Source organism: Camellia sinensis, chromosome 7 (assembly GCF_055761805.1).
Source record: "Camellia sinensis isolate YWXY chromosome 7, ASM5576180v1, whole genome shotgun sequence".
In the NCBI taxonomy this organism is placed as follows: Eukaryota; Viridiplantae; Streptophyta; class Magnoliopsida; order Ericales; family Theaceae; genus Camellia; species Camellia sinensis.
The window spans coordinates 122103181-122127216 of record NC_138967.1 but is presented as its reverse complement, the minus strand read 5'-3'; the positions used below and the strand labels follow the sequence as shown (position 1 = coordinate 122127216).

At 32.6% G+C, this 24036-nt stretch overlaps 2 protein-coding genes and 1 long non-coding RNA gene across 3 annotated transcripts; 1 reads left to right on the top strand and 2 right to left on the bottom strand.

The window, feature by feature from the left end:
• Positions 1–917: 917 nt before the first annotated feature.
• On the bottom strand, positions 918–1913 carry LOC145794764 (uncharacterized). The gene is made up of 3 exons (XR_014334712.1): positions 1806–1913; positions 1196–1308; positions 918–1111 (listed from the first exon to the last, which is right to left on the bottom strand). It is a non-coding gene; the product is annotated as an uncharacterized LOC145794764 (long non-coding RNA).
• Positions 1914–9014: 7101 nt separating this feature from the next.
• LOC114301097 (uncharacterized) lies at positions 9015–19352 on the bottom strand. The gene is made up of 9 exons (XM_028246011.2): positions 18685–19352; positions 16729–16776; positions 16525–16584; positions 12928–13011; positions 12655–12759; positions 10768–10881; positions 10536–10636; positions 9669–9780; positions 9015–9369 (listed from the first exon to the last, which is right to left on the bottom strand). The coding sequence occupies exons 1-9, from the start codon at positions 19183–19185 to the stop codon at positions 9235–9237; spliced, it is 1260 nt and encodes a 419-aa protein (XP_028101812.2). The 5' UTR covers positions 19186–19352; the 3' UTR covers positions 9015–9234.
• A 1254-nt stretch (positions 19353–20606) lies between these two features.
• Positions 20607–23793, top strand: LOC114321395 (protein FAR1-RELATED SEQUENCE 5-like). Its single transcript, XM_082881064.1, has 5 exons — positions 20607–22760; positions 22851–22910; positions 23001–23060; positions 23148–23288; positions 23776–23793. The coding sequence occupies exons 1-5, from the start codon at positions 20607–20609 to the stop codon at positions 23791–23793; spliced, it is 2433 nt and encodes an 810-aa protein (XP_082737190.1).
• Positions 23794–24036: the final 243 nt, after the last annotated feature.

Sequence of the window (24036 nt, the reverse complement as noted above, 5' to 3'; positions counted from 1 at the left end):
ATCAAAACAATGTAATAGTGTATGAGTTTTAGTTGTCAATTTAGGTAAATTTTTAATTTTTTTATAGTGCCTTGTTTAATTGAGTTTGGAAAAAAGAATGAGAAAGAGAGAGAGAGAGAGAGAGGTAGTGGTTTTTTTGTTTGAACAGTAATAAATTTGTTAGTGTTGACAATGATAAATTTGTTAAAACAGTGATAAATTTATCAGTGTAAACAAAACACTATTAGAAAATAATTTTATCAGTGTAGTGATTCCAAACCTGTTATTAACCTTTAAATTTGACAAAAATAATCAGATTATAATCAATTTTTTGAATGAAATTTGCATAAAACCAGACTAATATCCAAACCTAGATATGTTAACAATATGGATAAAAAATAAATGTTTCATTGAAGCAAATGAAGAACCAAAATAATCAAAACAATGTAATGGGGTTTGTGTTTTAATTTTCAATTTAGGTAAATTTTTTATTTATTTATAGGGTTTTGTTTAATTCAGTTTGGAAAAAAGAATGAGAGAGAGCGGTGCTGGTTTTTTTGTTTAAACAGTGAAAAATTTATCAATGTTTACAGTGATAAATTTGTTGAAACAGGAATAAATTTATGAGTGAAAACAAAACACTATAAAAAAAATTATCAGTATAGTGACTCCAAATATGTTATTAAGCTTTAAATTTGACACAAATAATTAGATCATAATTAATTTTTTGAATGAAATTTGCATAAAACAAGACCTATATCAATAGTCATATCTGGTAACAATCTGGTTAAAAAAGACTGAATGTTTCATTGAATCAAATTTGACATTGTAACAACCAAGCATTGTAATATTCATTGAAGCAAAGTAAGAACCAAAATGATTATAATGTTTGTCCAAAATTATTCAAGCATGGTTGTCATTGTGTATTGTGTCCCAAAACTCCTTGTCTTCAAGCACCGCTTCTATTGCCTCATCAACAATTGGCTGGGTGTCTGTCTGTTGGTTAGTCAACAAAGCATCTATGATATCTACTCTGATTTGGTGGCACTCCTCCTTTGTTAAGTTGGGAAAGATGTCTTTGTTACAGACATATTCTCTCATGAGGTAATAAACTATGACGCCACAATCAAGTCTACGATGACATTGGAAAAACAAAGTTAGTAGTCATCAATGATAATTTTATCAATGTAATGTGCTTTGGTTTTTAGAAACTTACGAATGATCAACTTGTTAGGGACAATTCATTGCAATTTCTGTTTCTTCATGAAACTTGTTACCTTCAATGAGTTTGGGATTGTGATGGTGAAGGTATTTTTCAATAACCTTTCTCTGCAAAATATATTAATAATTAATTGGTGTTTGACAAATAAATGCATAATAAAATTTGATATAGACAAGGGGAATAGATGATATCATAATTAATTGGTGTTTTACCACTTTGTTTGCCTCATTTAAGTGGTTATCTATTTCTGTGCTTGGTCTCATTGAATTGTAAAACTTCCATGAGCCATTTTCAGTATCAAGTACCAACAACGTCCAATGCTTTTCATTGAAAATTGGGAAAAGAAGATATCTTTCCTTGACAGCTTCTAACATCATGTTGTTCAACAATTGATTTGTTTCTGCCTCATCCTCTGTGGTGAACAAATACTGTGTTTTGCAAATATATTAGTTTTGGTTACAATGTAATTCATTAATGGTAATTTTATCACTATAAGACTGGATGAATGAGAACTTATGCACTTGATTTAGACAAGGGGAATGGTTGATATCGTAATGAAGTATATATACATATATATATATATATATATATGTAATTTAATTACATGGCATGATGTAGTAAATATATATGTTGTTCCTGCTTGTGAGCTGAGGCTGAACTTTGGTTTCAGTTGCTCTTCTGTCATTAAGATTTCCTTGTATGCATTTATTGCCTGTTGTAAAAACAAAAGCAAACAAGGTTAATGAGAAAATTATTATTTGGTATTATAATTGATATATGCACAAATAGGGATTTGATTTTATATTTCCAGAAAGTTCTTCGCATTTGACTATTTTGTCAATATCATCCAAGTACAAATAGCTGCCTACTTCCTTTCCTTGTAAGATTGGATAACTGCAAATGTGAAAACAAAATTTATCACTGTATACCAAAATGTGTTGCTCAATTAACGAAACAAAGGTTAGGGGAACAAATTGAGCATCAAATTTTAGTTGATGTATCAAATCCGAACAATGAAATGAAATAGAGAACAAAAACTCAAATGCCTAAATAATTTGATACCATAGATGAGACACGATGAAGATTAGCAAAATATATCACTCCACCAAACAAATTAAGTAAAATTTATCACTATGTAGCAAATTTTATCACTGTATATCAAAATTTATCAGTGAATGAAGTAAACAAAGGTTATACATTGATAAATGCATGACCATATACTAAAATTTAGATTCCAAATTTGGAAATTTTAGGACCAAATCATGTTCTTACCTGTTAGTTTTTGTTGCCCAAAGACTAGTGAGTTTCATCCTTGATTTCTTTGGCAATTTGTGAAACACTGGATAGGAAGTGTCAATTTGTTTTGTTGGACGTTGATGTTGTGTCTGCTCTTCTTTTTTGGTCTTTGCACTTTCTTTAACCATTGGTTCTAGTTCATCAACTTTCTTGTTCTGCTTTGGTTGTCTTTTCGTTACGTACCAAAAATCTGGATCTTTGTGCTCTTTTCTTGTTTCTCTATTTTTTACCCTTTTTATCATTGAGCTCACAAGAGGCGATGTTTTGGGAGTGGTGACTTCAACTTCAACTACGATTTGTTCTTCTTCACTGTCCAGGTAGAGATTTGATTCAACCAACATTGCAATTCTCTCATTAAGTAGCACCATTTCCACATCTTTGACTTCCATTTGTATCTTTGCTTTCTTGTTCTGTTCTTCCATTTGTTTACTGAGCTTCATGAGTTGGTCCTTAAGCTCATCATTTTCTCCTTGGATTCTTGCCTTCTCCATTTCTAGCCTTTGGATTATCAGGACATTCTCTTCTAGTTTCTGAAAGGTATGTTCATTAATTTTCACATGGTAGATATTTGTTTCATAGGCAAGTTTACTTTTTGCTTTCCTCTTTTCAGCCGGTGTTTGATGCTTGAATCGCAGGGAAGTTGTTGGACCAACTTTCTGTTTGATCATTGTTTCTTCTTCATCATTTTCTAGGTTGTCAAAAGAAAGCTCATTTCTTTGCAAATGAACTGGACCTTCTTCAGTTTCATGCTGAAAGTTGGCTTTCCTTCTTGCATTCTTTTTTGATTGCAATGTTGTTGATTTCCTCTTTTTTCGAGCACCTGTTTGATGCTTTGGATTCGGTGAATTTCTTCCTGGACTGAGACTGATATCTTTGTGATAATTGGTTCTTCTTCCTTTTCAGATAATTTAGTCTCCTCTTGTTCCTCAAAGTTACATTCTTCATCTTCATGCTCATCATCTGTTTGTGGTTGCAATTGTTTGTATATGTTGTGTTCTTCAATTGTGTTTTTCAAATTGCTCTCCTACATGAATGAAAATTATTAAAAAGAATGATATGACGCAAAGTTAAGTAATAATTTATCATTCGGTGATTCAAATGTATAATAATAATTTATCATTTGATTTTGCTTCATGATAACAAGTTTTATCAGTGAATTAGCAACATTAAGCAAAATTTATCACTCAATGAAGCTTACTAAGAAAATTTATAACTGTGAGCAAAAAGTTATCAGTCCATATGAAAATTTATCGCTACATAGCAAAATTCATCACTCAATTAAAGAAATAAAGGTTATACATTGATAAAACTTGTTTATTGAATAATTTCTTAGCACAGATGAAATGCCTAAATAATTTTTCTACCACAAATGTGACACCATGAAGATTAAGAAGAATTTATCAGTCTTGCTAAAATTTATCACTGTATAACAAAATCTAATATTTGTTTAAAGAAAACAAAGGATATGAATGGATACCTCAATATGTTTCAGATCATGCAAGGATGACTTTGCCAATTGTTCTCCCAGATGTGTAATGTTCCATCTTGCAAATCTTGGGATTGGGTTCTTGTCATTTGGTTTGATGGTCTTTGCATGCTCACATATCCAATACTGTTGAGGACAAAAAAAATGTTATGAATTAGTATTTAGTAAATGTAAATATTATAGTTTACAAGTTGTAAGTGAGGTATTTACTTACCAATAAGATGATCACACATCCGCAAACTCTATCAATTTGGTTGATGTTGCGTGCTATTGATCTTGTAAGATGTTGTTTTGCTGTGCCACACCAATCATAAGACTTCATTTCATCAATATTCTCGAGGTATTTCATGAACCCCCAACCAATTGTTGTCCCAGTACCCAGATACAAGAAAAACAAACAAACCAGAAGGCACACAAGCCTAACGACATCTTCTACATCTTCATTGTTGTTGCTTCTCAAAAGTTTTGTTATCAACTTTTGGATTGAAGCACTTGTCATTCTGCTCTCGGTTATTTTCCTTCTTTGCACCATAGCTACCTCATTTTTTCTTCCGTATGCAAGGTTCATCTTCTTCTGTCCACATGCAATCCCAAAAATTAATTTGAAGTCATTTCTTTTCAACTTTAGCTTCTTCCCAGCAATTTCAAATGTGGTTCCATCCATTTGGTAAGTTTGTAAAATTTTTGCAACCACATCATCATGTTTAATTGAATCTCTTCTTTTAACCTTGTTTTCACTCAATGTATCAACCAGAAGTGAAAAAGGTGTCTTTCTCAATACTGTCAAATGCTCCTCTCTGAGTTTTGTTGTCTTGAAAAATTTGATAAGAGATTGAATGTTGGAACGGTAGACATACTTTGCTTCATTATCATGTATCTATTCAGTCCTAGTTTTTCTTCCATCAATTTTTTTCTTCCCTCTTGGTTTGTGGAGCTCTGTAGGTTGTTTCAGTTGTTCCTGTTTGGGCTCCTCATTGTCAATGTTAGATTCAGGTTTAACTTTTAGTTGATTTTCACTTTCATGTGTTGTTGGCTCTATAACAAACTCAACTTTTTCAATCTTTTTCTTCTTTGAGAAACTTGTTTCTCGACGACGTAATCTTTATGATGGTTGTCAACATCTGTACAAAAACATTGAGCATGAACATTGAAAATTAAGAATAATTTTATCACTAAACTAGGCAAACTAAGTAGAATTTATCAATCTATTATGCAAATTAAGCAAATATATAACTATGTAGCAAAGTTTAGATTCCTAATTGCAAAAGAACATGAAGTATCATGATGAAGATGAGAACAATTGCATAGCAAATTTTATCACTGAATTAACAAAAGTAAGAAAATGCATCATTGTATAGCAAATAACATAAAGGTATGATTATTATGATGTTGAATATCACTCATAAATTAATACTATATGGTACAGATTTAAAATAGCTTCAGGTCGAATTTTATCACTCAATTATAGTTATAAAAGAAGAAGGGAAGCAAATCCATCGTTATAACAAATTTTATCACTCAATTAGGAAAATTAAGCAAATCTGTCAATCTTATAGCAAATTTTCTCACTGATTTGGGCAAAGTAAGCAAATCTGGCATTGTATAGCAAATTTGATCACTGAATTAGCAAAAGTAAGCAAATCCATCATTGTATAGGAAATGAACATGAAAATGTGATTATTATGAAGTTGAATATCGCTCATAAATTAATACTGTATGGTACGGATTGGAAATAGCTTCAAGTCGAATTGTATCACTCAATTATAGTTATGAGAGAAGAAGGGAGGCAAATCTATCATTATAACAAATTTTATCACTGAATTAGAAAAATTAAGCAAATCTATTATTGTTGTAGCAAATTTTATCATTGAATTGGGCAAAGTAAGCAAATCTGTTATTGTATATCAAATTTTATCACTGAATTAGCAAAAGTAAGTAAATCCATCATTGTATAGCAAATGAACATGAAGATGTGATTATTATTGAAAATAGCTTCAAGTCGAATTTTATTACTCAATTTTAGTTATGAAAGAAGAAGGGAAGCAAATCCGCAGTTATGAAATAAGAAGAGAAGCAAATCCATCATTATAACAAATTTTATCACCCAACTAGGAAAATTAAGCAAACTTATCATTCTTATAGCAATTTTTCTCACAGAATTGGGCAAAGTAATGAAATATGTTATTGTATATCAAATTTTATCACTAAATTAGCAAAAGTAAGCAAATCTATCATTGTATAACGAATTTTATAACTCAATTACAGTTATAAATGAAGAAGGGAAGCAAATCCATCATTTTAACAAATTTATGACTCAATTAAGAAAATTAAGCAAATCTATCATTCTTATAGCAATTTTTCTCACTGAATTGGACAAATAAGCAAATCTGTTATTGTATAGCAAATGAACATGAAGATGTGATTATTATGAAGTTCAATATTACTTAATTATAGTTATAAAAGAAGAACGGAAGATGAATACGACTCACATTTCATTCGCATGTTTGTTGAAGATGAACGAAACAGGGAATGTAGATCGAAGCGGGGAAGGATTTGCTGAAAATCTGTTCGGAATCAGATTATTGATCGAAACAGAGGTGATTTCTTTGGAAACGATGGGAGATACAGGGAAAATCTCTTCGTTTGTTTTGATTTCCAAATCGCAAATCGCCTAAGAATGGTTTCCAAATCGCCTCAGAATAGTTTCCAAATCAGAACATTTGAGAAGGAGCGTGTGTTTCACGTGCACAGGGTAGACCTTGTGATATGCTCTTTGATTCACGCGTGTGGTGTGACATTCAGGCGTAAAATTGAAAACTGAAATAGGGCAGGACTTGGTGGGTATTAATTTATTTGCATGGGACCGGCTGGTAAATGCCCCTAGAAAAAATTACCATTCAGCCCATCATTCAGCCCGTTGTTTATCTGTTGATATTTCCAAATTTAAATGGTTTGATCAAATGCTACTAAGCCCAATGCACCAAAGGAGAGCCGCAAGCCCCACCAAAATGTACGACAAACACAGGGTAAGGGAAAATAACAACACAGTGTAGTTTTAGAAAAAAAATTACAAATCAATGATAAAATTTATAAATTTTGATAATTAAATGTTATACTTTTTCATGATTCTGTAAACTTTTTTATTTGTTACCACTGAATTTTAATTTCACACATAACAAAAAGGGTATGACTTTAAAAAGATGAGGGCCACTCCAATTATCTTCAATGATACGATCTCTTTTGAATTTCATTTGAACAACATGCAATTCCATTAACATTGTAAACCCTTATTTCTGGATCTTGCGTTCATAGTTCTGTGACGGGTGAATTTGTATTACGTTGTCTCAAGCCAATAGATTCTTTTGCCTTGAAAGCCATTATCTACTTAGAAGTCATATTTCTTGGAGACAGACATGTTTGATTTAAGGATTTGACAAGAGATATAAAAAGAGAAGGAGAAAATATATGTAAAATTATATAAAATATAAATATATTTTATTCATATTTTACCGTTCTTTTTCCTTTGTCTTTTCAAATTCTTGAACCAAATACAGAATTAGTGTGCTGGAACACTGAATCTACCATCTGATCTACTTTCATGTTGTCATGTTCCATCATAGATGAATTAAGAAGTCCAGATGACTCCCTCACAGAAATTGTTTTTTTCCCATGACATTTATTTGTCTGGAAGCTCTCTCTTCATGGTTTGTATTTAATATTTATGTTCAAACATTATCTTTGGATTGCTTGTATTTTTCTTATTATCTAATGAAGGTTTTATTAGCCACAAAAAAGTTCTTACTCTTCTTTTTTTCTTCATCAAGGGACTATCATTTCCAAATCCACACATTAATCATGTAACAACAAAAACGAGTTTCTTTGAAGGAGTTAACCCAGAAATCTGGCCGAGCCATGCAACGTGATTTTTGTTTTAAAACAAATATTCAATTTGTTTGGTTTGAGTTTTCTGGATTAAAATTTTTGAAAATTAAATTTTTTATTTTTTGTGCTTTTTTGTTTTTAGTTAATATTTTTAAAATTTTAAACATTTTTTAAAATTTTTTAGATGCACCTTACTTAGATGTATCTAAAAAGTAAAAAATTTGTGAAAAAATATTTTAAAAAATTAATAAATACATAAAAATACAAAAAAAAATATACTGAATTCTCATTTTTTTTTATATTTTTAGTATTTAGTGAATTTTTAAAATATTTTTTTCATAAGTGTTTTACTTTTTAGATATATTTATGTTAAGTATATCTAAAAATTTAAAAAAAATATTTAAAATATTAAAAAAATTCATTAAAAACAAAAAAATACGAAAAATAAGAAAGTAAAATTTTTTGAAAACTGTTTTCAGAAAAACAAAACCAAACAAGCTGAAATTTTTTTTTTTTTTTTTAACAAAAAAAAAACCTACTTCAAAACTTATATCAAACACCCACAACTCCTTTGCATATACTTACTAAACACACGGAACACGAAGAACTCCTAGACCTCTCCGAGTTTTAAAGCCAGAAGATGATAAATGAAATTTTTCTCACATTTTCCTTTTTCCCTTTCCCTTTCCCTTTCCCTTTTCAAATCTCTATCCAAATCCATGATCCAAACACAACTTAAAAGAGAGGGAAACATTAATGAAATATAAGATAATTTTTTTCTCCATTTCCCTCACCTTTTCATTTTTTACTTTTTAAATTCCTACCTAAATCTATGATCCAAACACAATCTAATAGTTTAGATAGTAGTCTCCAAATAATAGCCACACACAGCATCCCCGACTAGAATTGAACTTCAGTGTCATCCCTCTAGTCTAATGAAATTCACTTACTACCACACACCAAATATTATACAATTAATGGCACTTATAGTAACAAAATTTTAATTAGCATTGAATTTTTCTTTTGATTTCATTAGACTATTCCTCAGCCATAGTGTCTGGCTATTTGTATTGCAAAAAGAAAATTTTGATTTCATACTTCACATTGATCCTCAATATTTCAGTTGTAGCACCGAGCTGCTGCGCATCCTTGATAAATTTGTCAGATTTTGTCATTACTTATTTTTTTAGAAGAAAGAAAGAGTTGATGATGACGGATCCTCAAGAGGAGGGTACAATTGATAGAAATTGAACTATCTCTAGACGGCCTTATCATTTTATGGATTGTTTGTAAGAATCACAACTTTATACCAGACTTTCAAAATTTGGTCAAAGAAAATTTCTAGTTTACCATCTTCAAGGAAACGACTCTATTTTTTGTTTGAAAGATAAATGCCAGAAATTATGGCCACTCCAGCAACTGCAGCTCCGAGAGTTGCGAGGATCTTCACAGCAGAAATTGCCGGCTTCTGTGAAGGTAAATCTACACCTAGAAGATGCTTCACCTGCAACACGATCAAGAAGGAATTCAGGAACATGATATATTCATTCATGGCAGAAGATCTAATTCAAAACCATTTAACATGTTTTCTCTTTCAGACTTGAGGGAATAAGGAAGCAAAGGAAACAAGACCAATCTCAAAAGGAATGTAACATTTAAAAGAAAGTTGGCCACCTTTGGTATTTCAATCTACAAAAAGGTGTGAATTGGCATGTCCAACCCATTGCAGCATACTTTTACAAGTAATATGCAGCTAATTAATTCTACTTTGGGGGAAAAAAAAAAAAAAAGAAGATCTCTAACCTCAACTGGCTGCTTCCAATGCTTCTTAATTCCCTGCATATGCCCCTTTCCAATAACTGCGACAACTGAACTGTGCTCACTAGCAACCCTTAATAATGTGGACGACATATACCTGAATATGCAATTAACTTAAAGATATTAATCAATAACCGAAAAGGGTAGAGAAACTTACGAATAAGGTATATCCACTATATAAACCTTCCTAGGCCTTTTGCCCAAGATCATTTTTTTCTGTTCTTATCGGTTTAATATGTCCAGCAGACATCAAAAGAAGTGGAGTTATGGACACACACAAAGTAAATATACAAGAGACAGACCCCATGCACAAGGGCAGATGCATATTGCAGTAAGCTTCGGAGTAATTATTTTTCAAGGAAGTTCTAAAGCTAGCAGCATCATTTTTCAAATTACTAGTATCCACTTCTTGCATGTGGTGACTGCCATGAATCTCATGATTATTTCACTTTCTACATATAACATATACGGAAGTTAGTGCGTGTAAGTAGTCATGTCACATGTATGTTGATTTCTCTTTCATTCACATGTTTACATTCACTATTGAACCCAATTAGATGAAGCATAAGAAATATATCCGGGTGAACAACATAAAGCTTTCTTTTTAGTTGGTCTTTTTCTAACACATCAATTTGAAGTGAGAAGTATTACCTACCGATGAGTGCCTCTCTATGCAAACTACACACCGCCATAAAAAAGTATAAAACAGAGGGACCTTAACAGAATCCTTCTATTTTTAAAGATCAATAATTAAAAACTAGATGAGAGAACAGCGAGAAAACTAATATAAACAGTATCCCAAAAATATGTGACAATCAGCATAATAGGAATATGGAAGTAAGAGATACTCACAGATCTCGCTCATGTACAAGGGTTTCCATTAGAGTGGGGAACTCCTTGCTCATCTCTTGAATCACAAGAGTCAACATATCAACATCATCCATTTCCTTCAGCTGAAGTAAAAGCCAATTAAACTCACAGAAATAAGTAACATAATACTAATTCCTTTATTCAAATTTCAATTACATTTACAGATAGAAACCGCCAGTTGGTGGCAATAAGTTGTGAAGATAAGAAAGCTTACCATTTTAGTAAGATCTTCAGGGCTCGGTAAAAATAATGCTTGGAAAAGTAAGGAATAGATTAATTTTGTCTTATGCCAAAGCGGCATCTTTGCCCATGTCCTTCGTAAAGTTATCTGTTCAGTTAAAATCAAAGATCACAAATCAGTATGTTTACAATGAAAATTTAGTGACAGCCATTCAAAAACACGAGACTCAGGAGAAATTACTCACAAAATATCAGAGATAGGCAAGAATAATAATCAATACAAGTCATGTACAAATTATTGGCACATGAATTTTGGAAGTTGCCAAAAAATTGCCATTATAGAAATTCCAACACTCAAAGAAGAAAAACCCTAAATTTGGATATTGATAAAAGTATCTTATGGAGACAGACTCGTAAAGGCCCAGATCCCAAAAAAAGCAAAAGAAGCTAATTCTGGAAGAGACCAGACAGAAATATATGCTTGACAGAATTTGTTGGTGGCCATTGTTAGAGATTCGCAAATACTATTGCTCAATGGAACCAAAAATCAGGGATAATGCATGGATCAGATTCCACACCCACACCCTATGTTACGTAGAAGGTAGAACGTGGATCGTTTCGATACGTAGAACAAGAACTCGCGATATGTGACATGCTCTAAAATGTGATATGATAAGGGTAGGCTTATATATATTACACTTAAGAATATAAGGTATTTCTAGAGTAATTTTCTCCTAACTATTAGGTATCCAATAAATATATATATATTCATTTTTGATATTTTTGTCTTGTCAAAACTTAAGCCATCTTAAATTTACTTCATTATATTTGATTTTTTTTCCTTCTAAGGTAAAAACCAAACCAAACCAAACCAAACCAAACCAAACTAAATCTTAAGTCCCATCAAATGGAGTCGACTACATGAATCATTCTTCTCCACACTTCTAAGGTAACATTTAAGAAAATATATTAGAAAAAACTTTTGGAATCGCTTTGAATCACTAAATTTACCGTTTTAGAATGAAAGTGTACCATGTTTCGAAAACATGTGTACAAATACGTACTTCGATAGGGTATTAGCGTTTTCTGATAACACAGGCCACACCCCACACCCTTCTCTCTCAAGGAGAATTCTCTTTGAAAGAAGGATGCAATAAGTGATGTTTTGCAAGTACAACCAATTCTGATATCTCTGCAAAAGTAATAGGATTTTCAAAACCCATAAATACTTACTGGCAGATAGTGTAGGAAGGGCAGGAAGTGGGTACAGTTGAATTTGAAGGTTGTGGGCTAAGAAGCACAGACACTTTTATGGAGAAGACGTGTAGTGTTAGATACCCATGTCAGAAAAAATACTTTACGGACCCTCCTAAAAGTGAGTCTGCCTTTTTCAACTTGTCTTATTTAAAATTTTAAATTCAAAATATCAGACACTTTGGCAACACTTCTTGACCTCTCCAAAGCACAACCAATGTGATGAATCTCTTCAAAGTAACAATGCTTCGCATTCTTCATAATGCAATTTGTGCACTCTAAATATGTTTGGAAATATTTATAAAATGAATACATCATGTTTGTTTCAATCTTCTACAATTGTTCTGCATTCTTTAAATGCAACTGTTACGTAACCGATATCTTGATGTTTAAGACATAAAATATATGGCTTTTTAAGTTTAGTTAGCGTCATGTGACTTCTTTATTTAATTAATTTGAATAACTATTCATATAGTTGACATATAATAAACTTTTGACATGTGTCCCAGTGAATTGTGTTCTGCATTTTTCGAAAATTGTCATGTCGGTGTGTTTGTGTAGTGTCCATGTCATGTTGCAATCTGCGTCTATGCTACTTAGGTTGTAGGGATAACTTGAATTCTGGAGAACACAAGCTAAACAAAATTTAAAGAGGAAAGTAACTTACCTGTATCGGACGATCACCAAGTATCACCTTGCCACCATACTTTGATGCTTCTTCAAATGCCACACGAAACTCGGAACCAGGTAAAACCTCTAGCTTACTAGCAACCTAACAAAATAATAAATAAATAAATTACATACAAATGGTGAAAAGATTAGGATGAGAGTACCAAAGATGAATATAGTACTACACTAGTGTAGCTAAACTGAAGAGGGTGAAAAATGTAAAACTTCTGCAGCAATTTATATAGAAACTGGAGGGTTATAATGATCATGCCTTGGCAAGAAACCAGCTGTAGAGTATTCCAAAGATATTGTGCTGTTTCTTCCACAGATCCAACATTTCCGCCATGGTTGGTACCTGGTGATAAACTAAAAGATGAGTACTAGTGCAAGTAAAATTTAGAGAAATGACTATTAAAGATGAGAAGTATTATGCAGATATAGATAATAAATTACTTTTAAGTCAATAAAAAGATTGTAGCAACCAGTCAAAAAACATGCAGCTGATAGACCAAGTTAAAAAGACAGTTCAAAATGTAATGGCTTGACAACAAAATTTCTGACAAACACAGAGATGTACATAGGAAACGGGTTCAAATACCATGCTTATAAATACAAAACTAAATGAAAATTTTTTTGACATATTTTTACACAAACAAGAGATGCATATTGCAAATGAACAAAACAAGGTAGAGACAATCTGTACTAAAGACCTACAATACAAGTATTACCATATGTCAACTCCAATGCCCTCTAACGAAATCCAAGTAAAATTGGCAAAATTGTTGACATACAACCCGAAAAAGAAACTGAACAGAAAATATGAACCACTTCTAAATAGACTTCCATGCCTCGTAAAATATAATTGTTTCTTTCTTTCCAAGTGCCATATAAGACATCACAATGGTCCTACACCTTCTCAGTGAAAAACTTCAATATGCCCAAGAGAAAAGCAAATCAAGCAAAATTGTAGGCATGCCTGAGCAAAATTATGACAACAAACAAAACAAAACAAAACCAAACCAAACTAAACCCGGTGTCCCAATCATGTGGGCTGGCTAAATGAATCACTTTTTGTTATTCTGCTTTGTCACTCAGTTAAATTAAACAAATTCATATAATTTTTCAATATATCCCATCCCATGTCAATTTAGGTCTTTCCCTCCCCCTAACATTGCCATTTACAATAATCATATCACTTTTCTTGACTGTTGCATCTTCAAGTCTTTGTTGTACATTACCAAGCCTATTCTCTCTCAACTTATTCAATTAGTGCTACACCCACTATTTCTAAAATATATTCATTTCTAATTTTGTCTTTCTTAATCTTATCACACATCCATCTAAGCATACCCATCTTAGCTAATCCCTCATTTTATGCAAGTGTTGTTTCTTAGTAGCCCAACATTCTATCTCATAAAGCATCGCTGGCCAAAATCATCAATGATAATAAGGCAATGGATTGAGGGTGAAAAAAGTTAGTGGAATTTAAGGGGGTCCAAAAGTTGGAATCATTCTCACACATAAAACACCTGTTCAGTATCACTATTTCTGGTTTGTGTCAATGAGGTGATAATTAATAACATTTGACTTGTTCTCTCATGCTATCATGCTGAGTATGATATATAAGGCAAACAGAATGTAACTTGTTGAAAGGTAATAACATAAATTGTTGCAAGACAAGGATATAAATGATTGTCACTCTTAAAACAAGCAAAGGATATCAAAAGGACATTTCAAGGAATGCAACCCAACAATGCCCCAACTTGAAAATTGCTAAATGCCAGGTGAAATATAAATTGTTGCAAGACAAAGGATATAAATGATATCAAAAGGACATTTCAAGGAATGCAACCCAACAATGCCCCAACTTCGAAATTGCTTAGTGCCAGGTGAAATATTAGATGTTAGGAGGATTTAATTATGGATAAAGAACCCAAACTAAGGTTGCGTGGGGATTTCGCTTTTCAAACTTCCATTTTTTTTTTTTTTTTGGCGGTGGGGGGAATTGATTCTCAAACCTAAAAACATTATGCAGTTTTCATGAACCTCAAACCAACTTTTCTTGGCTAAATTATAAGTCACACGCCATAACACTTTTATTGGGTATGGAACCAAGCCTCCTTTACCCATATGCTTCAAACATCTTACATATTCAATCAATTTTATTTATTTATTTATTTTTTCCCTAAAAAAGTTGACCTAGGCAAAATTACATTTCAAATTCCTAAAATAAAAAGGTTGCCAGGGCACTTTCTCTTATAGCTTAATTAGATAGATAGATAGATAGATAGTTGCTCATGGGCATACATAAGGGAAATGTATTATGTATGCATTTAATAGGCCCATCACATAAAATGCTAAAAAATGAAAATAAATAAATACATAAAAACATAAAAACACAGGGAGATAATTAAAAAAAAGTAGTGGAAAATAAATTACTAGGTCATAGTTTTCCACCAGTTCATAGCTTAAATTGTTTGACCCAGTCCAGAGTGAAGATACAACAGGGTAGCAGTTAACCTGTTTTAACATTAGAATTGCTTTTGATCCTACAAGCTTGTTATCAAGTTTTCTTCTGTCCATTCAACTATAGTTGGGTCAAATATTGTACTAAATTCAGTAACTGCCAAACATGTTTCAAATCGAGGATAATGAGCATTCTGACACCTCCGGGTGGATTTGCTTGCCAGTGACCATCCATCGATTACTAGTACGTGGATAATTCTAGACACGTTGTATGTACAATATCTCATTAGCTGTTTGGTGACTTCTCTTGTATTAAATGCCTCTATTCTTGGATTAAGTTGGGTGTTGCAGGGATCAGCAGATAATTTCGAAAGGATAGTAGTTGAAGGTCTGTAATCGTCCCTTTTCACAAGCTTCAAAAGCAATACTTTTTTTCTTTTCTAATGCACCTGAGGAGAAGAATCTAAAAACTTTGAAGACAACGAGATCTGTACAGTCTTAAAATTGCATTTTTCAGATATCGGCTCTCTTAGATCTAAGTCAAAGCAGAACAAGATAAATTCTCTGTGATTTTGAATCAATTTGGTAATGGTATGGGGAACCTATGAAGCGAGAGGCATGCCCAGCTTGATCTCTAGCCAATCCAGTGTTGTTTCTTTCTAATCAATACATTTTCCACCATAAATTATCAAATGATCAAGTTCTCTACATTTTGGACAACACAAACTTCATCTAAATAACAATGGTCTCCTGCTTAGATTCTTAAAGAAGCTAATTTTGATCCCTTCCTTTGTGGTTGGTGTGAAGACTAAATAAAAGGTATGCTGAAGAGAAAAACCATTTTCCACTGCACAGATCTAACATACAGGGGCATGCTGGGTACAAGAGTGTCAGGACCTTCAAGTCATATATATTCAAGATATACAAAATTCAAAAGCAACAGACTTCAAGGACAAAGTAGGCATGCTCAAAGAAGATCAACAAGCTTCCACATAATATGGCCCCCAAAATGATATCTTAGAATCTACTAAATGGGATTGGGAAAAAAACAAAACAAAAAGAAGCAAACAAAGAAAAAAATCCAGACCCACCTTTCATGAATGGGCCATTAATGTCAACAAATGAGCTCATATATGCTTGATCTAAAACATTTGAATATTTTCTACTCTTCCAAAACACAACATGGTAACGCTTATAAATAGTTAATAAAATACCTCGTTAAATCTCCCATATTGAATTTCAACAAAAGATAGCTATGTACTAAGATAAGGGGAGGAGGAAAATGACATATTACCATCCTTTGCAAAGCAAGCTTGCCCAGAGATGATCATCTAAAAGTTAATCATGGGAAAAACAAACCAAAAGAGGATTGAACTAATATACACAAGAAACCGACACAGACCTTTAAATTCTGAAGAGTAAGTACAGGCACACGACTTGAGCATAGTTCCAAGAAAACAGCCTGTAGTCAAAACATTCACACTTATTTAATGTCTCCATAAAAAGATTGAAGATGACTGCTGTAGTGAGCCATATGAAGCAGACAATCAACCTGCTCAATGATCTGCCCATTATCAAGTTTACTGAGTTTCTAAAAGGAAAGCACCTGTGGTTTTAGAAAACTGATTACAGCTTGAACTTCTTGGCATGATTCCTGAAACCACATACACAAAGATCAGTAGATCCTTTAATAGCTCTTAGTGTTAGTTCTTCGTTTTTCTTCCTCATAACTTGGAGAACAGAATGGGATTAAATCAATGAAGAGTCAGGATGAACAACAAAAAATTGATGCTTTTAAAGCAAATATATATAGAAGAAAAATCGAAGAATAGGAAAGCCTTTTTTTCAGAATTTATATATTCAACATGAAAACCACTATATATTGTAGATAATATCCAATTCCTGAAACCAGTGTTGAAAAGCAATCTGCAAACAACTAGCGTTCGTCATGTATTCAAAAATGGACAGGCTCATTTGAATCAACCTAGTTTTTGGGCCAGAAGACAAACAAGCTTAGCATTTTTCAGCTTTTCTGCACCTAATTTCTATGTGCTTTGCTGAAAATTTGACCAAGTGCACCCCTTGTTGCCCCACCAAACAGCATAATTTCAAGACAGAAAATATCTGCACCAGCCAAAAGTTCTAGACCTTATGGTGTTCTAGAACTCCTTTTAACGTGGTCTTCTTTACTTGGACAATTGCACAAGAAGTTATTTTGACAATTGATAATCTGTGGAGAAGGGGGAAAATTTTTGATGGATTGGTGCTACATGTGCAAGAGTGAGGTGGGAAGTGACAACTATCTTTTTACGCCATTGTTATTTATGATGCCCTATTCAGTTCAGCATTTGTTTGCCTTTTGAAGGAGAGGTTGTCCAGAGGTAGTTTTTGTAGAGTGTGGGAGGTTATTCCTCTTTGCCTCATATGGTGCTTGTGGAATGAGAGAAAACAAAGGTGTTTTTGATAATTGTGAGAGGATTATTTTGTCTTTCAAAGGCATTATTTTTATTTCCTTGTATTTTTTGGCTTAGGGAGACTTTTCCTTTGTCCATACTTGATTTTGTTGACTTATTGAGAGAGTTGCACATCCCTGTAGATGCATAGTAGAAATACATTTTTGCTTTATGTTTACATGTATTGTGACTTTATTTTTACTGTTGCCCTAACCTTTCATTAGCTCCTATAAAAGCCCTCCATTCTTTTTTATTTTTATTTGTAATTTTTTGTTTTATTTTATTAGAAACCAAAAAATGGGAAAATTATGGAAGAAATCAAGAACAATTCTTTGGATCGCTAAATTTAGCACTTTGGAACAAAATGAAACATACTATAAGACATGCCTGCCAATGTGCAAATCACTAAGATGCGAGCGCTTTTTGGTAACTTTGTAAATGAGCACTGGTGAATGTCTGGACATCTGAGACCTGAATGAACATAATAATGACTGAATTTCAGGGAACCGTAACTCATTGTATGATGTTGTGTAAAATATAGTGCCACTCCTATTGGATATCACAAATTGCTCCGCAATATCAATGGTCAACAACAGCAAATCCCCACAGGATAACAACAACAAATTTAAGATCATTGAGAACAATCTAAATCTAAAAATCTAAAAATATGAAAAAGGGAAGCCTCAAAGGTATTCATTTTCACTCCCAGCACTATTTCTTCCCAACATAAAAAAACATAGTACAAAATTTTCAAAAATTGTAATTGACAGCATTTTCATAAACAAAACTCAGTTGCTTCTAAATTCCATTGTTCAAGTAATTTCTTGACAATGCACAAACTCAAACCTCAATTTAATTCAAAAAAATTGCATTGTTAACCTTCATGTGATGACCTTTGTGTGTGAGCGAGTGCGCACATTCTGTGCTTGTGTGGTTACGTAAAAATGTAACACAAACCTCCAATCAACTGATCTTTAAACAATTATCCGCACAACAGTAATCAATTTCCCCAATTCTCCAACAAGATTTCAACACCAAAAGATAAGAGAAGTCAATTTTTTTGGCAGCCAAACAAAAAAGAACCAAGAATTGAAAATCAATACAAGTACCTGAGAAACGTGAGCGGTTCCAACCAAATAAACATCGCAAATCCCCCCCTCCGCTGACGATTCACAAGAAAGCGTCATCACACTCCGCGAAAGCTCCTCCGGCAGCACCGGCCTCTGATCACCTCCATCTCCGACACCCGCATCCACATCTTCGCCTCTATCTTCATCCACAGACGAAATGCTTTGAACTAGGTTTTCAATATCAACAAGGCTAGGGTCTTGGCGCACAGGAGATTCAGGGCCGTCGATGCTCACAAAGTCATCCCCGGCCGGCGGTGGCGCGTCCATGGCCGTCGAGAGTAAGTTAGGTTTCCGACGTCCGGCGGCGAAGGAGGCGGTTCGTTTGTTGTTGTTAGCGATTGAGAATTGTCTGCGTGAGGGCTTGGTGGTGGTGGAGACACCGGCGAGAGATCTGACCGTTGGATTGAGACGGAGGTGTGTGATAAAGAGGCGTGACTCGGGCGAGTTGACAAGGATGAGGGCCAGAGTCGATCGATTCATACGATCAACTCTGTGTGTGTTTGTTTGAGTCTTGCGAATCTTTCTTGAGTTTTCAACTTATCTATCTTTGCCGATGTAACGTGCGTGTAGATTGATTCGTACTTTCATTTTATAAGCCGTCCTATTTGGACACGGGGCCCCTGCCGTGTAAAGTCCCTGCCGTGCCTGCTGTGTGCCTCAAAATGGCACCGTTTTGTTTTGTTTTGTTTTTTTTTTTTTTTTTTTTTTTTTTTTTTTTTTATGTAAGGGTTTTGTTCTTTAGTAGGATACCCATACGACGCAGCGAAAAGACCCTGCTGTGTTTGGAGTAGAAAAATTAGTTTTATTTTTTTTATTTTGTTTTTTATTCATTTTTGTCTTCTCTCAAACAGAGTGGATAGTATTCTCTGTCTTTGCTTCACCATCCTTCTGCCGGATTTACAGATCATTATTGTTCAACAAACTGGTATGTATATCTATATCTATATCTATATATATTATATGTATATATGTTTTATATTTTATTTTGTGTAGTGTGTTAGTGGATTCAACAAGTATAATGGTTTGATTTGTTTTCTGTAAATAGATTGAGAAACACAATTATATATTATAAGAAAATTTCTTTGTTATGTAATTTGTTTTGTACATATTATGTATTTTTGTACAAATATTATATAATTTTTTTAAGGAGTTACGATAATTTGTAATTCATAATTTTTTTTATAGCAATGTTATGCATTTTTGTGGAAATATTATACATTTTTATAACAATGTTATGTATTTTTGTAATAATATTATGCATTTTATGGTCTTAAAAAAGTTTCAACAAAAAAATCTATACCATACTACATAATGCAAATTTAATTTTTTAATCATAAATTGTTATAACTCAATAAAAAATGACATAACATTTGTGACAAAAATACGAAACATATATCAAAAATTTATATAATAAGAGGGCATATGATTCACATCTTTAAGTGTGTCTGCCAAAAGATTCCCTATATTATATAATATACTAATTCTAATATAATTTTGTAATTGTATATTATAATCTACTTAAACAAAATAAGGCCAAGTTTGGCATGACCTAAATAATACAAAAAGTCAAAAAGTCACTATCTTATTTAAGTCACATCATCTTATTTAAATCACATCACCTCTCTAACCCATCACATCAAACCCAACCCATATAAGCCAATAAGTCAAAAAATGTACTTTTTTAGAACATCCCAAACCAACCCTAAATTTCCAATATTACTATACAAATTACACATCTTTTTTTCCTCTCCCCTATCCTTTTAATTAATTTACATTATTAATTGATTTATTAGATTTCATTGAATTGTTTAATTACTTAGCATTTAAAATTAATTAATAACTTTTTTGCTCAGATTCTTGTTTTGTTTAATTTTTTTTTTTTCATATTTGTTAGTGTTGAAATGGAGGATGGTATAATGGATGATGGTGGACTTGAGGGATGCATCGAAGAAATGAGAGAGTTGGCCAAGGATAAATCACCATATCTTGGTATGGAGTTTCCATCGGAAGAAGCTGCATATGAATTTTATAATGAATACGGAAGAATTGTGGGGTTTAGTATTAGAAGAGATTATTGTAACAAAAGCAAGAAAGATGGTGTTATGACTAGTAGAAAGTTTGTTTGTTGTAAGGAGGGAGAGAGGGAAAAAGATAAACGGTATACGATGATAAAAAATCCTCGAAGTGAGACAAGAACAAATTGTAATGCATTCATGCATATATCTTTTAAGCGGGACTTGTCGAAGTGGATTGTGTCAAAGTTTGATAGCAACCACAACCACCCTTTGCATCTTCCTCAATGTACTCATTTGATGCCATCTCAGAGAAAGGTATGTGATGCTCAGGGTATAAATATTGATATAGCTGATCAGACTGGAATATCTCTTAAGGCTTCACATGATCTTATTAGTGCTATAGCAGGAGGGAAGGAATTTGTAGGGTTCACACGGGAGGATCAGAAAACCTACTTACGTGGCAAAAGACAGCAAAACTTGCAGTATGGTGAAGCAGGGAGTTTGTTAAGATATTTCCAGCAGCAAGTAGCAGAAAATCCATATTTTTACTATGCCATTCAGTTGGATGTAGATGAGATGATTACTAATATTTTTTGGGCTGATCATCAGATGATAACAGATTATGGGCTTTTCGGTGATGCGGTGTCATTCGACACAACTTTTAGAACAAATAAGGAGTACCGTCCACTTGCTTTATTTTCTGGCTTTAACCACTTTAGAATGACAGTGATTTTTGGTGCAACATTATTGTATGATGAAACTACAGAGTCATTTGAATGGTTATTTGAAACTTTTTTGGATGCAATGTCAGGACAAAAGCCTATTAGTTTTTTTACAGACCAAGATCAAGCAATGGCTAAGGCAATTTCACAAATCATGCCTGAGGTTTTTCATGGGTTGTGCACTTTTCACCTAATGCAAAATGCTTTAAAGCATTTAGGTTACTTGTTCAAGAGTGGTTCAAAATTTAGTAGCGATTTAAAGGCTTGCATTTATGACTATGAGAATGAGCATGAATTAATTGAAGCTTGGAATTCTTTGATTGATAAATACAACTTGCAAGAGAATGAGTGGATGAAAAGAACTTGGAGAAAAAGAGAGCAATGGGCGCATGTGTATATGAAGTGGGTATTTACTGGAGGAATGCGAAGCACACAACTTAGTGAAAGCCTAAATGGAACATTAAGGAGATATTTGAAAGGTGATCATAACATTGTTCAATTCTTTACTCATTTTAATCGGATTGTTGTAGATAAGCGGTATGAGGAAATTTCTGCAATATATGATTCTAGACAAAAGTTGCCAAGAATGAAATTAAAAAAGTCTCCCATTTTAATCCAGGTTGCGAGTTTGTGCACCCCTCCTATCTTTGATTTATTTCATTATGAGTTGGATACATCCCTTTGTTGTCAAGTGAAGCAATTCCATGAGTTAGAAGGAGAAGTTAAGTACGTGATTGGCTTGTATGGTAATGATGAAGAGTATATTGTGGAGGGTAGGGTGGAAGTTACTGGGCTAAGAGGAGAAAAAAGCTGTCGAGAAATACATTGTACTTGTAAGAAATTTGAGAACTTCGGAATTTTGTGTAGTCATGCAATCAAAGCACTTGATAGAATGAATGTTATGGAAATTCCCGAAAGGTATATATTAGGCCGATGGAGATTGGATGCAAAAGATTGTGAAATTGAAGAGAAAAATGTTGTAGTAGATGAGGATGATCCGAAATTGTTGATATTAGCACGTTATAGAGATCTTTGTCCAAGAATGGTGAAACTAGCAACTCAAGCATCTATGCACAAACCTTCCTATCAATTGGTTGATGAAGGGATTAAGGAATTGTGTGTAAAAGTAAATAATATGATGAAGGGAGTTGGAAATTTTGGTACCAAAGAATTAGATGCGGATGACCCCAACTTTGCACAAGTTAAGGGCATAAAGAAGAAAGATGTTGGACACAAAGGGAGGGGTAGATTGAAACCTTGGCATGAGATGATGAATAAGAAGACAAAAGTTATTTCACAACCAACCCGCCTTAGTAAGGTATTACTTACGTACTTTTGAAATTTCAAATGATATGCATTTATTTTTATAAATTGTGTAAAGTATTGATAACTTTTTGAACTTCTTTAGACTATTGGTCAATCAAGCAACGCTACAAATGTTCAAAATTCAGCTTTAAGCCAACCACAGGTTAGCTATTGTTTTATGTTATTTATTTATTATTTTATTTTTTTTTATATAAATTGTGTAATGTATTGATAAATTTTACAACTTATTTAGACTATTGGTCAATCAAGCAATATCACAAATGTTCAAAATTCATCTTTAAGCCAACCACAGGTTAGCTCTTGTTTTATGTTATTTGTTTATTTTTTAGACTACGTTGTATTAGTGTATTTACATTTCATGATGTTTAATGAAATATAGGATGTTGGGAGTCTCTATTGGCCACAATTGATAAATTATGGGTATAATCTTCTCACATGTGATACTAATTCATACTCACCAAGGTATCCACAATCACAACCTCTGCTTTTTGAAGCATCACATAGTCCACAAAGTTCTCAAGTAAGTAATATATATATATATATATATATATATATATATGTTTTTAATGTAATTTAGTCCATAAAATTTATTCTAATGAATTTTCTTTTCTTTTTTTTTTCTTTTTTTTTATTTTTTATAGGGAATATCACTTCATCTAGCGGGGCACAATCCAATGGAGACCGAATTTAGAAATGAGAGTTCTTTTGATTTTTCTATTTATTCCCAACCGCCTCCACAAAATTGACATGGAGATCTACTTTGTAGTTTTTGTTTTGAGAATTGAAATTGAAGATTTTTAGAATTTTGTTTGAATGATTTAGAGTGGTTGAAAAGGATTTTTGGATATTTGGCTGGAGATTTTGAAGTTTGTATGCCTCAGAATTATTATTATTTTTATACAGATGTTGGATGTGAATTGACTATAAGTTTTTTGGATGTTTGACAGGAGATTTTGAAGTTCGAATGTCTTAAAATTTATTATTATTATTATTATTTTTTTATGCAGATGTTGGATGTGAATTGAATATATTTTGGCCTTAAGTTGTTTTTTTTTTTTGTTTTTTTTTTTTGTGGATACAACTTCTTTTTTTTTTTAAGTTACAATTTTTTTTGCTTATGGTTTGATAAATTGATTTGTTTAATTACAATTTTCTTCCCTTTCAATTTTACTTTTGATGCATTTAAGCCAGTTTTGAAAAAATCAAAGCATGTATTATTTGTTTGATTTTAATTTTAAAATTAATCTTTATATGAAATAAATAAATAA

Excerpts from the sequence above, each read along its gene's own strand:
- LOC114301097 (XM_028246011.2), bottom strand. The coding sequence starts at position 19,185 with ATGAATCGATCGACTCTGGCCCTCATCCTTGTCAACTCGCCCGAGTCA. Across the intron at positions 16,585-16,728 it reads TCAGTTTTCTAAAACCACAG|GCTGTTTTCTTGGAACTATG; the intron begins GTGCTTTCCTTT and ends TTTTGACTACAG. Across the intron at positions 13,012-16,524 it reads TTACTCTTCAGAATTTAAAG|GTACCAACCATGGCGGAAAT; the intron begins GTCTGTGTCGGT and ends GTTTATCACCAG.
- LOC114321395 (XM_082881064.1), top strand. The coding sequence starts at position 20,607 with ATGGAGGATGGTATAATGGATGATGGTGGACTTGAGGGATGCATCGAA. Across the intron at positions 22,761-22,850 it reads AACCAACCCGCCTTAGTAAG|ACTATTGGTCAATCAAGCAA; the intron begins GTATTACTTACG and ends GAACTTCTTTAG. Across the intron at positions 22,911-23,000 it reads CAGCTTTAAGCCAACCACAG|ACTATTGGTCAATCAAGCAA; the intron begins GTTAGCTATTGT and ends CAACTTATTTAG.